The 13,680-nt window shown below is 49.3% G+C and overlaps 1 protein-coding gene across 2 annotated transcripts; it reads right to left on the bottom strand.

Moving 5' to 3' along the window:
- Positions 1–5,102: 5,102 nt before the first annotated feature.
- Pwwp4 (PWWP domain containing 4) lies at positions 5,103–10,998 on the bottom strand. Of its 2 annotated transcripts, XM_059250280.1 has the most exons (3): positions 10,928–10,998; positions 9,958–10,152; positions 5,103–7,481 (listed from the first exon to the last, which is right to left on the bottom strand). In XM_059250280.1, exon 3 carries the CDS (start codon positions 7,298–7,300, stop codon positions 5,228–5,230), a length of 2,073 nt encoding a protein of 690 aa, XP_059106263.1. In that variant the 5' UTR covers positions 7,301–7,481; positions 9,958–10,152; positions 10,928–10,998; the 3' UTR covers positions 5,103–5,227. The 2 variants fall into 2 exon arrangements, with proteins under 2 accessions (XP_059106263.1, XP_059106264.1); XM_059250281.1 differs by lacking the exon at positions 9,958–10,152.
- Positions 10,999–13,680: the final 2,682 nt, after the last annotated feature.

The raw sequence follows: 13,680 nt of genomic DNA, 5'->3' as shown, positions 1-13,680 counted from the left end.
ATAGTCAGCATCATTTGCCACGAGTGTAACACATGGCTCTGGCAGCGCCACTACCTTGAAGTTATCATGACTGTACTTCTCCCCAAGAATAGCTTACTGCCTGAGTGCTGCCAAGATGTGAAGGCTGGTCACTTCATAGCAGATGTGGGACAATTTCCTTGATGGCTAGATCTAATGTGAAGACTCCCTTGAACCTGGTCAAACTGACCTGAAAATTGCACATGATTCCATATAGTTCCTGGTAAATGGGGCTTCCCAGGGGGGCATCATTTAGGATTGTGATTTAGAGAAACAGTGAGAGCAGGCTAAAGAGAGGCAGGGCAGCAGCACCATGTAGGAGATAAGTTAAAACCATTTGATGATTGATGTTGGAATGTGACTGGCATTTTATTCACTGTGAATAAAATGAATGATAAAAAAAGCTTAAATTGCTGTGGGGAAGAGACAGTCCCCCCCCCCTCCTTTTTTATTTATCTACCCTTAGCCAAGAGAGATTTGGGACTTTTAAAAGATAATGGAGATGTAAGTATTGTGCACACAATTAACTCAGACATTCTACCAAGCAGCACTTGTTGACTATGTTAGTTCTAGGTCTCCAGCATGGGGATTAAGGTGTAAATGCCTCTGCTCTGATGCAGAATAGACCATAAATAAACAAACAAGGAAATTTATAGCAGGTCCAACTTCAATGGTATTAAATACCCTGACAAGAACAGAAATGGATGTTATGATGAGGCATAGAAGAGTTGGGGAGATCTTTATGTGGAGTAGTTAAAGAAGCTTTACTCATAAGTTTGCTGTTGCTGGCAGCCAAGTGCAATTTCAAATGATTGTAAAGCCAAGAGATTGACTGAGATGGTCTAGCACAGCAGTTCCCAAACTTGAGAGTCCATCAGAAAGACAAAAGGGATTCTATTTCAATAAGTCAAGATTTTGCTTTCTCATAAAGTTCCCTATAAATGTTTAGGTTCCAGGATCTGCACCACTGGATCTGGATGTAGCTGGGAACAGAAGGCTGATTAAATTCAGGTTTCAAGGTTAGGAGCATGAAAAGGGGCAGTTTGAGATAGACAGAAAATCAAGAGGAGGGATTGTCCCTGAATCCAGGTGAAGGCAGTTTGAGAAAAGCAAGAATGATTGATTGCATTGACTGTTAGCTGAAGATTTTGAGAGCTGAGACCTGTGAAATAATATTAAATTTAATGAGAGAAGTATCATTGATGATTTGGGTGAAGGGCCAATGAAGTGGTAGGTATATAAGGAATTAATACAATAGGTTTAAAAATTTTCTTCTGAGAAACCTTTGTGTTCAAGGGAGACACAGTGAATGATGAGTAGGAAATGAGAATCAAAAGAGACTTCTACTTTCTGGAGGTGGATAATAGTAGCACACACTGGAATTATCAGCTGAGATGAGGAGAAGGAAAGAGTGTGGAAAGTTTGTAGAGAGGAGACTGAGAAGGGGTAAATGGACCAGAATAAGGGAGTAGGAACTGATGGCCAGTTCCAAGGAGTGAGTGACTTGACATGTGTAGTAATATATCTAGGGGAGAACTAGTGACATGGTTTTGTTGGAATCTGGCCACACATGGTATAAGGTGTGATCACAGTGGTGCCAGGACAGAGAAAAAAGGACTTATGTCAATTTGGTGGGACTGAGAAACTATTGGGAGATCAAATGTGTATAGAAAAGAGAGAAGGGGTAGTCAGAGAACAAGATCCTCAGCATCAGTTGTTGGTAATAAGAAGTGAAAATGTGCTTTATCCAACCTTGGTCTCAACAATTCTCGCTCATATAAACCCTCCTCATTCTCGCTAATTGGACTCCCAGAGATCCACCCGGGGCTTAGCCATGGATCTCTGCATCCAGATCCCTCAGTCATTGGATGGGGTTTCTAGCACGACAATCAGGGTGTTTGGCCATCCCATCACGAGAGTAGGTCAGTTCGGGCTGTATCTCGACCATTGCCAGCAGTCTGTTGTGGGGGCATCTTTGTGGATTTCTGTGGGCCTCTCTAGCACTTTACTTCTTCCTATTCTCATGTGGTCTTCATTTACCATGGTCTCCTATTCCTTGTTCTCCCTCTCTGCTGTTGATCCAGCTGGAATCTCCTGCTCCCCCAAGCTCTCTTGCCCTAGACACTCGCCCTTCACTACCCCCACTCATGTCCAGGCTGTTCATGTAGATCTCATTCCATTTCTCTGTCATTGGGCGATCCCTGTGTCTTTCTTGGGGACCTGTTTTCCAGGTAGCCTCCCTGGTGATGTGAGTAGTAGTCCAGTCATCCTTGTTCCACATCTAGTATCCTCCTATGAGTGAGTACATACCATGTTTGTCTTTCTGAGTCTGGGTTACCTTACTCAGGATGATTTTTTCTAGATCCATCCATTTGTCTGCAAACCTCATGATGTCATTGTTTTATAGCCAAACGAATGGAAACACATGAACTATGAACCAATGGCTGAAGGGTCACCAACTGGATCAGGCCCTCTGAATAGGTGAGACAGTTGATTGACTTGATCTGTTTGGGAGGCATCCAGGCAGTGGGACCGGGTCCTGTGCTCATTGCATGAGTTGGCTGTTTGAAACCTGGGGCCTATGCAGGGTCGCTTGGCTTGGCCTGGGAGGAGGGGACTGGACCTGCCTGGACTGAGTCTACCAGGTTGATCTCAGTCCTCGGGGGAGGCTTTGCCCTGGAGGAGGTGGGAATGGAGGGTATGCTGGGGGGAAGGTGAGGGGGGGGGAGAACAAGGGAATCCGTGGCTGATATGTAGAACTGAATTGTATTGCAAAATAAAAATTAAAAAAATTTAAAAAAAAAGAAGTGAAAATGTGACCAAGACAGTAGGTGACAGAGATTACAGAACTGGAAAAATCTTCAGGAGTTGAGAAAAATAAGGTGTGGAGAGTCAGGTCAATAGATAGGGTATTATGAGGACTTCAGTGTCTCAAGAAGCAATGACAAAAGTAGTGGTAGAAAAAATAAGGGACAAGAGACAGCAGGAAGGTGAGCAGCATTGAGGACAGTTAGGTCTTGTCCCACAGCTGGTGCTCAAAGTGAGTAGTAAAAATGGAACCAAGTTAACTTGCAAGGTATGAAAAAAGAATTGGCTTCTACCTCAGGAAGAGGATGCTGTAGGGAGGGAAATTGGTGCTGCTGGGGCACATAGGCCCATGAACAGCAGGCAAGGAGACAGTGTTTTGTTGTCAGAACAATGTACAGGGGCAGTGGCAGTTAAGGTCATAGGAGAGACTGAATATGGAGATAAGAATATATCTGACATACAGCCTGAGTACTTCACTGCCGTGGTTCTTGGGTATGCATTGGGGAGAACACAATGGTCTTAGACTTGATCATCTCTTGGAAAAGCCATTAACAGATTAGAATTATTAATTCCTCCTCTAGGTGGAGGCAAAAGCAGGAAGAAGGGAGGTGTCAGGGATTTTTTACTTTTTAAAGTAAGAAGGATTGAGCTATACTGTGTTGATGGCTTTTACAGAGAGACAGCTCATAACACAGAGAGAAAATTGGGTTCTATTTTAAAATCTTCTGCACATTATTGATTTATTTTTGGTGTGTATACGTGTTTATTTTTGTGAGCACCTGAATGAGGAAACTGGAAGTTGACACCATGTGTCTTCCTCATTTATTCTCCACGTTAGTTTCTTTAGACAGAGTCTCTTCACAGAAAAAAGTGCTTGCAGATTCAGCTGTACTGGCTGGTCAGCAAGCACAAGTGTTCTTGTGTCTGAAGTCCCACTACTGAGAATACAAGGCATACAACATACCTGTTTTTTTTTACCTGGGTAAGAGCCCACTGTGAACAGAAAGGAAAGCAGGTAATTACCATCAAGTACTAATGTTCAACAAGAACGGAAGAGGTATTGTGAATACAGAGACAGGCTGCAGAACACATGGACATATCACAGAGATTCAGGCAAGAACAACAGGAGAGGCGCCTATAAGGTTGTACTTGAGAGTCCACATAGGCACCAATTCAGTTCCCTGTCACCAAAATATGTCATGGACTGTGATTCAAGACGGAAAACAGGAGCTTCTGGGAGATATGGCAGGGCTGTCTCTCATCCGTGTATACCCCAGGGGTCAGTGACTCCAAGCAATGTTAGGTCCCCTCCCTTTCCTGCAAGCAGCACAAGTCTCTGATCTCTGAAATGTGAGAAAAGCTGGGATACTGATGTTTGCTGCAGAGAGTCAGCCCACGAGGTTGGCAAATCTTTCTCATTAAGAGTATGAAGTCTCTGGGGAGCAGAGGATGGCTGAGAATGTAAAGTGCTTCCTGCATGAGGTGACACCCTGAGTTCATTACCCAGTACTCATTAAAAAAAAAAAAAGTATATGGACAGGTATGTTTAATCTCAGCACCAGGGAGCGACAGGAGGATCAAAAAAAAAAAAAAAAAAAAAAAAAAAAAAAAAAAAAAAAAAAAAAAAAACAAACAAACAAACAAAAAACCTGCCTGGCCAGTCAATCTAGCACAATCAGTGAGCAAGTGACAGGTCCAGAGATCCTGTTTCAAAAATTAGAGAGGGAATAGCTGAAGAAGATACCAGATTCTGACCTATCACACATACACACACACACACACACACACAGAGACAGAGACAGAGACAGAGAGAGAGTGTGTGTGTAAGTTGTTTGAAATCAGGCTATCTCCAAGGTCACAATATTTCCAACCCCTTCTTTGGCTTCAAAGCACAGCTCAAAGCACACATCTGTTCCTCTCCTTCAATGTGAGTGAGCAAGAATGAGGTAATGGAGAAAACAGTGGAATCCGGGCCCATCCATAGCACCCTAGAGAGGACAGGGAGAGACACAGTGTCATCAGGGACCTGGTGTGCTATCTGGGTGCGTGGGGTCCGTGCAGAGAATGCAAGGCTGTGCATAGCTAGCTAATACTCCACCCATGGCTGGTGACGTTCCAGAGAGGCGCCCCGACGGCGCCTTGGGCACAGGCTAAAGAGGGCTAGGCCTGGCCTGAAGCTTACAGGAATTGTCGAGCCGATGTGGACATCTGCATTGTCAAGCACGGACATGAACGTTTATTTCGAGGGTGGGGTGGGGTGGGGTGGGGTGGGTGGGAGGGGAGAAACATGTATGCAGTGAGGAGCTTTCACAGTGGCCATAGCAAACCCCAGGGTCTCCCAGATGGTCCTCTTTTGGAGGTGGAGCTGAAGGGGTGATGGCTGAAAGAAGGAAGCTCCCTTCTAAGGAGTGGGTGCAGAGGGGTCCCTGGCAGCCCGAATCCTGAATGCTGACCTCTTCCGGGCAGCCTTTAGGATGGTCTTGTCAAAGAGCTCTTTTTCACGGTAGTGCACGGGTGGGCCACGCAGGTACTTCTCTTCTGCCTCCTTGTAGCTGAGCTCATCCAGGGCAGCGATGGAGCAGATGATTGCTTCTGGAAGAAGAACCTCCATGGTAAACCGGACTCTGTCTCCTCTTGCCAGCGAGAGCAGGGCCTCGTCTGCTTCCTTGGATATTTCTTGCAAATGTCTGGCCACGAGATGCAACTGGTCCTCATCCTCCAGGTAGGTCTCAATGCAGAAGACTTCCCTCTTTGATTTCCAAAGGTCGTCCAGCCACCTGGACGGTTTCCTGCCCTTCACAATATCCAGCAGGTGCTGGTCGGCCCCCTTTCTCTTCACGATGAAGTCTACTAGCTTCTGGTTGGCTCTGTCCCAAGCGGCCCTCATGCGGTCAGGCAGGAGTTTCTTGCGTGGCCCCTTCCCACCCAGGGCTGTCTCCTCCTCCCAATCTTCCAAGTCGGCATAGCTCACCTTGGGGAAATCAATGTGCAGGTCGCCCTCTTGGATGGCTCTCCTTAGCGGATAACTGGCTTGGGAGGTGTAGTAGTCCATAAAGGAGCCCAGGAAGGAGCCACAGGCAAGGTCCTCTCTGTAGTGGTCAATCACTGAGAGACACCAGTTGATGCCCTGGCTGTACACTCTGCTGGCTCTCCTCAGGAGCGATAATTTTGCTCCACAGTCCAGGTGCTTCAGCTTGCGGAGAGGGACTCTGACACCCCTGTGCTCAAACTGCATGTTGCCCTCGATCAACAGCACCCTCGCTATCTTGTCGTTTTTGCTGACACTCTTGACCACCGCCGGCCAGAAAGGAAGGTCCTGGAATTTGAACCAGACCAGCATCCCTCGTTCGATGGTACTCGGCTCCTGAGCAGAAGCCACGTTGGTGGCTTGGCGGTCTTCTTGAACTCCAGCGGCTCTCCTCTTGACCCTGGTGTTAGTGACCTTTGAGTGCACCTTAGTTTCCAATTCTGGGAGCCCGCATTGCGCACACAGCACATGGATCTTCCTTTTCCGGCTAGCAATGCGGAGAGATCTTCGTAGCCTCGGGAATGGAGGCATGCAGGCTGCCGATGCTCCCTTTGAGTCTGGTTTCGGGGTCCCCCGGCCGGGGTCCTCCTTGTTCTCTGGGAGGGTGGTCTTCCTTTGGGCTCCAATAGCCCGGTTCTCTAGGCCGCCGCACCGTGCTTGTTGTTTGAGAGCTCTGGGCAAGGTAGAGGCATGCCTCGGTGGCCCAGAGGCAGCCTGCTGCTCATTTTTATCCAGGGCACCCTCCCTGGAGGCCGGGGCGCTCAAAGACCTGAGCTTGGATGTGCTCAGCTTTCTCTTGCTGGGATTATCACCAGCATTTCCTGCTGGTGTCTTGCAGGAACCTGGCCACACTCTGGTGCGTCTTAGCATGTTTCCTTGCATTTCAAAGTGAGCGTGCCCAACAGCACTGTGTGCCCGGGCTTTCCCCCCTTGCACTGCAGGCATATTCGGTGAGCCCATCAACACAGGTCCCGGGCGGCCCCGCTTCCCAGGACTCCTATGGGAGAGCCCTTGGCCTTTCTGGTTGCGCCCTTGGAGGTGCAGGCGCTGGTGTGGGCTGGAGCTGGCCTGCTCTTTCCGAACCTTTGGCGCCGCTGTGCTGGTTCTTCGGCCACCTGCCCTTCCTCCTTGATACAAGCAGGTTCCCTCGCCCAGAACATCCAGTGCCACCTTGAGGGCTTTTCTGTATGCCCTGGTCTGCCTTGGCGAGCTTTTGCCCTGTGACTCCTTTCCTGCCAAGGAGGCGATGGTTACGGTTTCAGACTTGGTTAGGGGCCTCGCCTCTGTGCTCCTTACTCTGGTCTTCTCACCCACAGGCAGAATTTGGACCTCCAGGAAAGATGCCCCTCTCCTCTTACTATGGGCTGAAATCCCGGGTCTGGACAACACCCTTGCAGGCCACAGCTGGCCCTTCCAACCACAGAGCACATACTCTGCAGAGTCCATGGTGATGGGACTCTGGGGCTGTGCTGATCAGGACAGGGTGACTGGCTCCCTTGATTGTGGTGGGCACTGTGACTGCTGGTCGTCTCTGGCCTGGCCCCCCTGCCTGTGGTGCTATCCTCCCTCCAGAATCTGGTAGACAAGCTTGAACTGACGTCCTCGCTCAGTGTGATGTGGGCGTATCCTGTAGTGTGGGAGAGGGAAGCAGAGCTGCGTTAGGGAGGAATTAGCCTTTAGTGGACACAGAAGCAACAGCTCAATGAGGTGAAGAGAGAGAAAGCAAGGGGGTGCACAAAGTCTGTTCCACAGAGCTGAGGGTGCATCCGGGAGAAGATATGGAAGGATCCAGAGCAGATGTGTAACACACGGTTCCCCACCTGGGGCTGAGGTGGTGAACTTCCTCCTGGAGAGGTGAGTTTCTTTACATGGCTCGTGTATTTTCTTGCCCATCCAGTACCTTGGGGCTCCCTGGGATTCCCTGGGGGTGGGGGGAGCCTCATTGTTCTCTTTCCTAGGGAGCTAATCCCACTCTGCCCCACCCCAGGAAGCCTGTGGACACCTAGTGCACCCGTGCCTTCCACACCAGTGTGATACCAGGTTGAGGAGCAAGGGGGTAGGGAAATCTTCACGGTGATTTGCATAACATGGCAAGTAAGGATGGTTGAGGTCACTGTCATAGCTTCTGGTGTCCCTCACCCCTCCCCCAGCCTCCCATATTTTGGTTCAGATCTCTTGTTCCCAACTCTGTCCTGGACCTCGCTATGGGATCAAGTGTCCACATGGCACAAAGGAGAGCCCCCAAAAGAAAGCACTTCATTGTGGAGAAATGCTTACTAATTGGCAGGCTCAGTAGTGTCAGATGGAGAGCAACAGGGTAAGTGTCTCTGTTGGAATTGCCCACCCTCCTGCTGCAACCTCAGGTCTGTAGACCTTGCCACACCCATATCTGCTGGTGATAGGCACTGTTCTACCAATAGACCCCAGGCCACAGAAGTCTCCTGCCCACAACCTCTGTGCCCTAACATTAATCCACAAAGTCTTAGACAGACAGGAAATCAAAGCAGTTAGCTTGATGACCTTGGATGGTCACTTGCCCATCCCTAAGTCCAGAAGGCATGCTTTGAATCGGAAGTGGTGTCCAATCTCATCTGTAGGGCAGCACTCCTGTTCATGTTCCTCCATGCTCTGCCTCTCCACACAGTCCCTCCCCCTTGTGCTTCTCAGTGGAACCTCATCCCTTTCTTCTCACTGTGAGTAGGTGTGTATCAGGGTCTATTCCTTTCCTGACTGCTCTTGCCTTTTGGGCCCGTGGTTTCCTGTCAGCAGTGTGCATGGCGTGCGTGCGTGCGTGCGTGCGTGCGTGCATGCTGGAAACAAAGCCCACATCTGTCTGATCCTCAGAAGAGGCCCCCTGTGCTTGCCGAGAAGGACCACACACTTTAAAGGACCACAACACAGTAGAACCATGAAGGGCTCACATGCCACAGCTGCTCACCGCTCATGCAAGGATGCAGGTGGTTTCTGTCATTGCCTGGGCGCCACCAGGCACAGTGAGGTAGAACACTGTGGACTCAGGGCTCCTGACACAGCTTCCTAAGGACACTGCTGTTCTTTGGGGCTCCCGTTACCCCATGTCCCTTCTGTGAGTGTGGGCACACTGAGCTCTCTTAGGGACTCCAGTCCTTATCCATAGGAATTCCCAACCATACAGAAATATGGGAGGCAGATGATATTCACATCATTCCCTCAGCCCTCCCCCTCCCACGCTCTCTGTATCCATAAACACCTGGTGTTACATTCTGGCTCCCTAGTCACTGCACAAATGTGCGGTGGCCCTTCTGCCCTATTCCCATTCAAGTCTTACTGACTTCGAATCTGATTTCACAGTGCGTAAAGTGGCTATCTACATAAAGAAGCCTAGGTCTGTCCCAGGCCACACCTGCTGGTTGATGCAATAGTAAATGTGTACTGTGGAAGTCTGGGGCCCAATTTAGGGATCACCTGCAGTAATCTTTCCTCTGAGGAATCTGTGTGATCTCACAGGGTTGGCCTTCTCTGATCCAGCCCCCTTGGAGTCCTGGGCCACAGCTGTCTCTTGAGGACACAGAGGAAAACATAGGTGCCTCAGTTACTTCAGGCTGCCTTCTGCTGGACCTTCCTAGCACATGCCCTCCAGCAAGGATGAATGAGCACCATCAAGCCCCAATGTGCCCCCATGTCCAGGCACCACACCTCAGGCACAAGAGAGCCCATCCCTCACTCAGTGCCCTTAGCAACCACGGATGCCCGAGTTACGCTTATAGAACGCAAGCTTTTGACCCCAGGCAGGCCTGCACGAGCTTCTGCTTCCCTCAAGCATGATGTTCTCAGCCTCACACACTTCCTGAGTTAGAAACCATACCTGGGGAATACCAAGTATGTGTTCAAGCCCACAAACCAGGATATCCACGCAACATCTGTAACTCAGTCATAAAGAAAAACGTTTGCACTCAGATCAGGCCACACTCTCCACAGTGTGTGTATTCCATCTGTGCATGCCTATTGCTCCAGGGCATAGAAAAGTCCTTACATTTTCTACAGCCTGCTTAAATATTGTCAGTATTGCCACCCGCCTCCATCGTTTCAGGCATCACCTCCAGTGCACTACCTTCAACAGTTACCTTTCTGATGAAAGAAGCACTATCTTCCCCAGAGGTGCACAGAGAAGTGTGCGAGATAGAATCCTGAAATCTCTGTCTCAACACATGCTTTGGCTCCGTGCCCGAAGGCCTTCTATCAAGAACTTGCACACAATCCCTGTGTGCGACATCTAGTCACATTTTCTCCAGATGGGAGCTTCCAGATGGCTTCTCTCCCTGTGGTAAGACACACAGACAGGGGACAGTCTGATGAGAGGGTGCATGACGGGTACAAAACATATTGCTCACACAGAGGGACAGAGATACACAGAGATCCAGATGATGTGCTGGTGGGTCGGAGAGAAACCTGTAATTACACATCCTGTAATACCCAGCTGATGCTTAACCCAACCGTGAGCAGAGTAAAGACGCAGGCCCGGACACAAACTCTGCCCCTTCCTCAGGTATTCATACCGCGATGATTTTACCACAGTCTGCCTAGCTGTGATTAGTGGCCAGCTTGGAGGCGGCTGTCTTTTGGAGGCATTTCTTACTTCCTGTGTCAGGCCTCCAGGCCAAGAGACCTGGAGACCTTGGCTTCAATCCTCCAAGGAAACTGCCAGTCCTCGTCCCCATTTACCTCCTCTTTCAATGCCTTCCAGCTTCTCTCCCTCAAGACAACACAAGCCACAACTATCTCAGGTAAGGTGCTGTCACATGAACAGGGTCATCCTGTCAAGAGCACATGTGACAATCATCGCCAAACAGAGACGAGGCATCCATTTACGTAGGTTGGCGATCTATGCTTTCAGGGCCTGAAACGATAAAGCTGGTACCAAAGAGGTGTCACCTGAGGACAAAGAGACAGGGCTGGCTGAGCAGCCAGTCCTTGGGGCTTCGCTTCAAACAGTAGTAGTGAGAACCTTTCCTGTCCCGTGAAAGGGCCAGCACGCTCCCACGGCACACTCACAGGCTCAGCTCACACTCACTCAGGCTAGCTACAGGCACCTACCTATGTGCTTTGCGTGTCTGTCTAGTGATTCCACCTCTCCATTCTGTGAGTATCCTTCGCAAATGAATCTGTAACCAGGAAAGAATGGCTTGTCCCCGTTGTCATGGCAACCACAGTGTCACAGGGGGAAAAAAAAAAAACAAAAACGTTCTTTCCTACTAGCCAGTTCTCTGTGGAAATCAGGAAGTACTAATCCACCCAGGAGGCTGACTGTTCACTTCCATCTCTGTCACCTAGTTCCCCCACCACCCCCTGCAGCTGCACGCATGAAAGAAAGCATGCACACATACTACAGAAGGTGATGTTGCCATTCCAGGGTGCAGGGGGCCTTGGTGCAGGGGCTTTGACCACAGAAGGTCTGGGACAAGGCAAGACAAGAGATGGCAGGTTCTGTTCTGCCTTCTAATATAATAAGATCAGGAAGAGGCCAGGTCTGAGGACACCTTTACACTTGCCAGAATCTGGAAGGCAGGGACGTTGTTTCTCCAGATGTAAATAAGTGTTCTAGGTCACTTGGCAGAAAATATGGAGGACTGTGGACCTGCAGGAATTCAGGTGCCATCATCATCAAAAAAAAAAAAAAATCCATCTTGAATCTCAGGCAGCAAGGAGATAGAGCAAACTTCAAATGGCAGGAGGCTTTGGAAACCTCAAAGCCTCCATTTTCCTCTAAGCTGCCTCAAGGCATGCCTACTAGTCCATGCACCCATCCCTGCATCTAGTGGCATGTTTTCTCACCACATTAGATGACACCAATTTGGAAAGTTCACCTCTTCAGGGTTTTTCCTACTCTGACCATGACACATACATGGATCATTACAGAATGTGACTTTTGTCTGACCAATTTCACTTAAAATGCTCCCACGTTCATGGATTGGCAGTGCGTTCCTTCTTAGGGCTGGGTAGTATTCTGTTGTGCAGATATACCATGCTTGGTGTATCTCTTTATCATGAGGGGGTAATTTGGGACTTTCCCACTGAGACTAGGGCTGCCATGAGCCTTTGTGTACCTATATTTGTTCAAATGCTTCTATTCAGGGGATTGGTCCATACCTGGGGGTGGAGTGATTGTGTGATGGGCTGATGTAACAGTTCCCATTTTGATGAACGCAAGGGTGCTCCCCACAGTAGATACAGCATTGAAAATCCCCACAGCAACAAGGCCTTGGGATTCTTCCTGTGCTTAACAATGGTTCTTAATTTCCTTCCTAAATAGTCAAGTGGGCGGGGGTAGGGGGAGGAGAGAGGTGGATTTAACTGCTGTCGTTGTATGTTTCTTGCATAAGGTCAGATATCATGGTACTTGTGTTCTGAGCCCCCACGCTTTATGCATGCCCAGATGATATGGTGGCAAAGCATGGCCATCTTAGATCCACAGTCCTTGGGGGAGGACAGTAGGACCATGAAGTGTCCGAACCCAAGCTGAACAATAATACAGTGACTGCCAAGAGTCTCACTTATTCTTCAGATGGGACTAAGCTCCTGAAGGCAATCAGGAAGGGGGCCCTGGATACTGCAGGCCTAAAAAGGCTGGGCACGAGACTGTACAGTGGGCGGGGGACTAGGGGCTTCCTTTTTCTGCTCCTTGTGTATTTTTGCACTCATCATTGGACGCCCGGGTCCTCCAGAGAAGCAGCCATGAGTGATACTTAGACAAGAGGGGCTTACTGGGGTCCGATGCACATGTGCAACCACAGACATGAGTCAAGCATGAACAACTACAAGCCCCAAGTTACACTCGTATGATTGCTGGATGGGTATCCCTTAGGAGCACCTTCAGCTGGTCTCATGCATGCTTGCTTGCTGTGGGATGTTCTCTATGCTGTGAATGTGTTGTTCTGATTGGTTAATAAATAAAGTGCTGATTGGCCCGTAGCCAGGCAGGAAGTATAGGTGGGACAAGGAGAGAAGAGAACTCTGACTCTGGGAACAGGAAGGCTGAGTCAGAAGATGCTGCCAGCCGCCGCCATGAGTACCAACATGTAAGATACTGGTAAGCCATGAGCCATGTGGCAAGGTATAGATTAATAGATATGGGTTAATTTAAGATATAAGAACTAGATAGCAAGAAGCCTGAGCCACATGGCCATACAGTTCATAAGTAATATAAGTCTCTGTGTGTTTACTTGGTTGGGTCTGAGCGGCCGTGGGACTGGCGGGTGAGAGAGATTTGTCCTGACTGTGGGCCAGGCAGGACCAGGAAAACTCCAACTACACTTGCTGATTTTTCTAGAGAGGCCAGCACCCTTAGTTTCCAGAAGTGAGGACTATCCCTGGAAAAGGAGGGTCTCAGGTAACTGTCATGAAGCATGTCTGTATAGGTAAGTGGCTAGGTGTTAGGGCCCATGAGGTGATGTCATGGGCCTCACTTCCACCCTGGAGTGGACAAGGCCTGGAAGGGCTGCCTGGGAAAGCTTTGTGAAGGTGCTAGGGACCCCAAGGAGTGGGCAGGACAGCGTGTGTGCCCCTGCAGAGACTAAGGACCTTCCACATGGCGCTTTCAGTACCCTTTGGGTACTCCTGCCATTCTGCACAGGTCCATACTTCCACATGTGGAAGCATTGCAAACAGGGAGCAGAGGTGTTCCGGGCACTTTCAGCCCTTCCTAGGTGAGTTCCCAGTTTATGCGCGCACAACCGAAAGCTCCAAGTCAAGTATGGGTTATTATGGGGTGGGCCTCAAGATGGAATAGCATTGGCCAGGCTCCCATACACGGACATGGTTTCCACAGAGGTAGAACACTTTCCGGAAGT

This window comes from Peromyscus eremicus, chromosome X (assembly GCF_949786415.1).
Source record: "Peromyscus eremicus chromosome X, PerEre_H2_v1, whole genome shotgun sequence".
In the NCBI taxonomy this organism is placed as follows: Eukaryota; Metazoa; Chordata; class Mammalia; order Rodentia; family Cricetidae; genus Peromyscus; species Peromyscus eremicus.
This window is presented reverse-complemented; position numbering and strand designations above follow the sequence as displayed.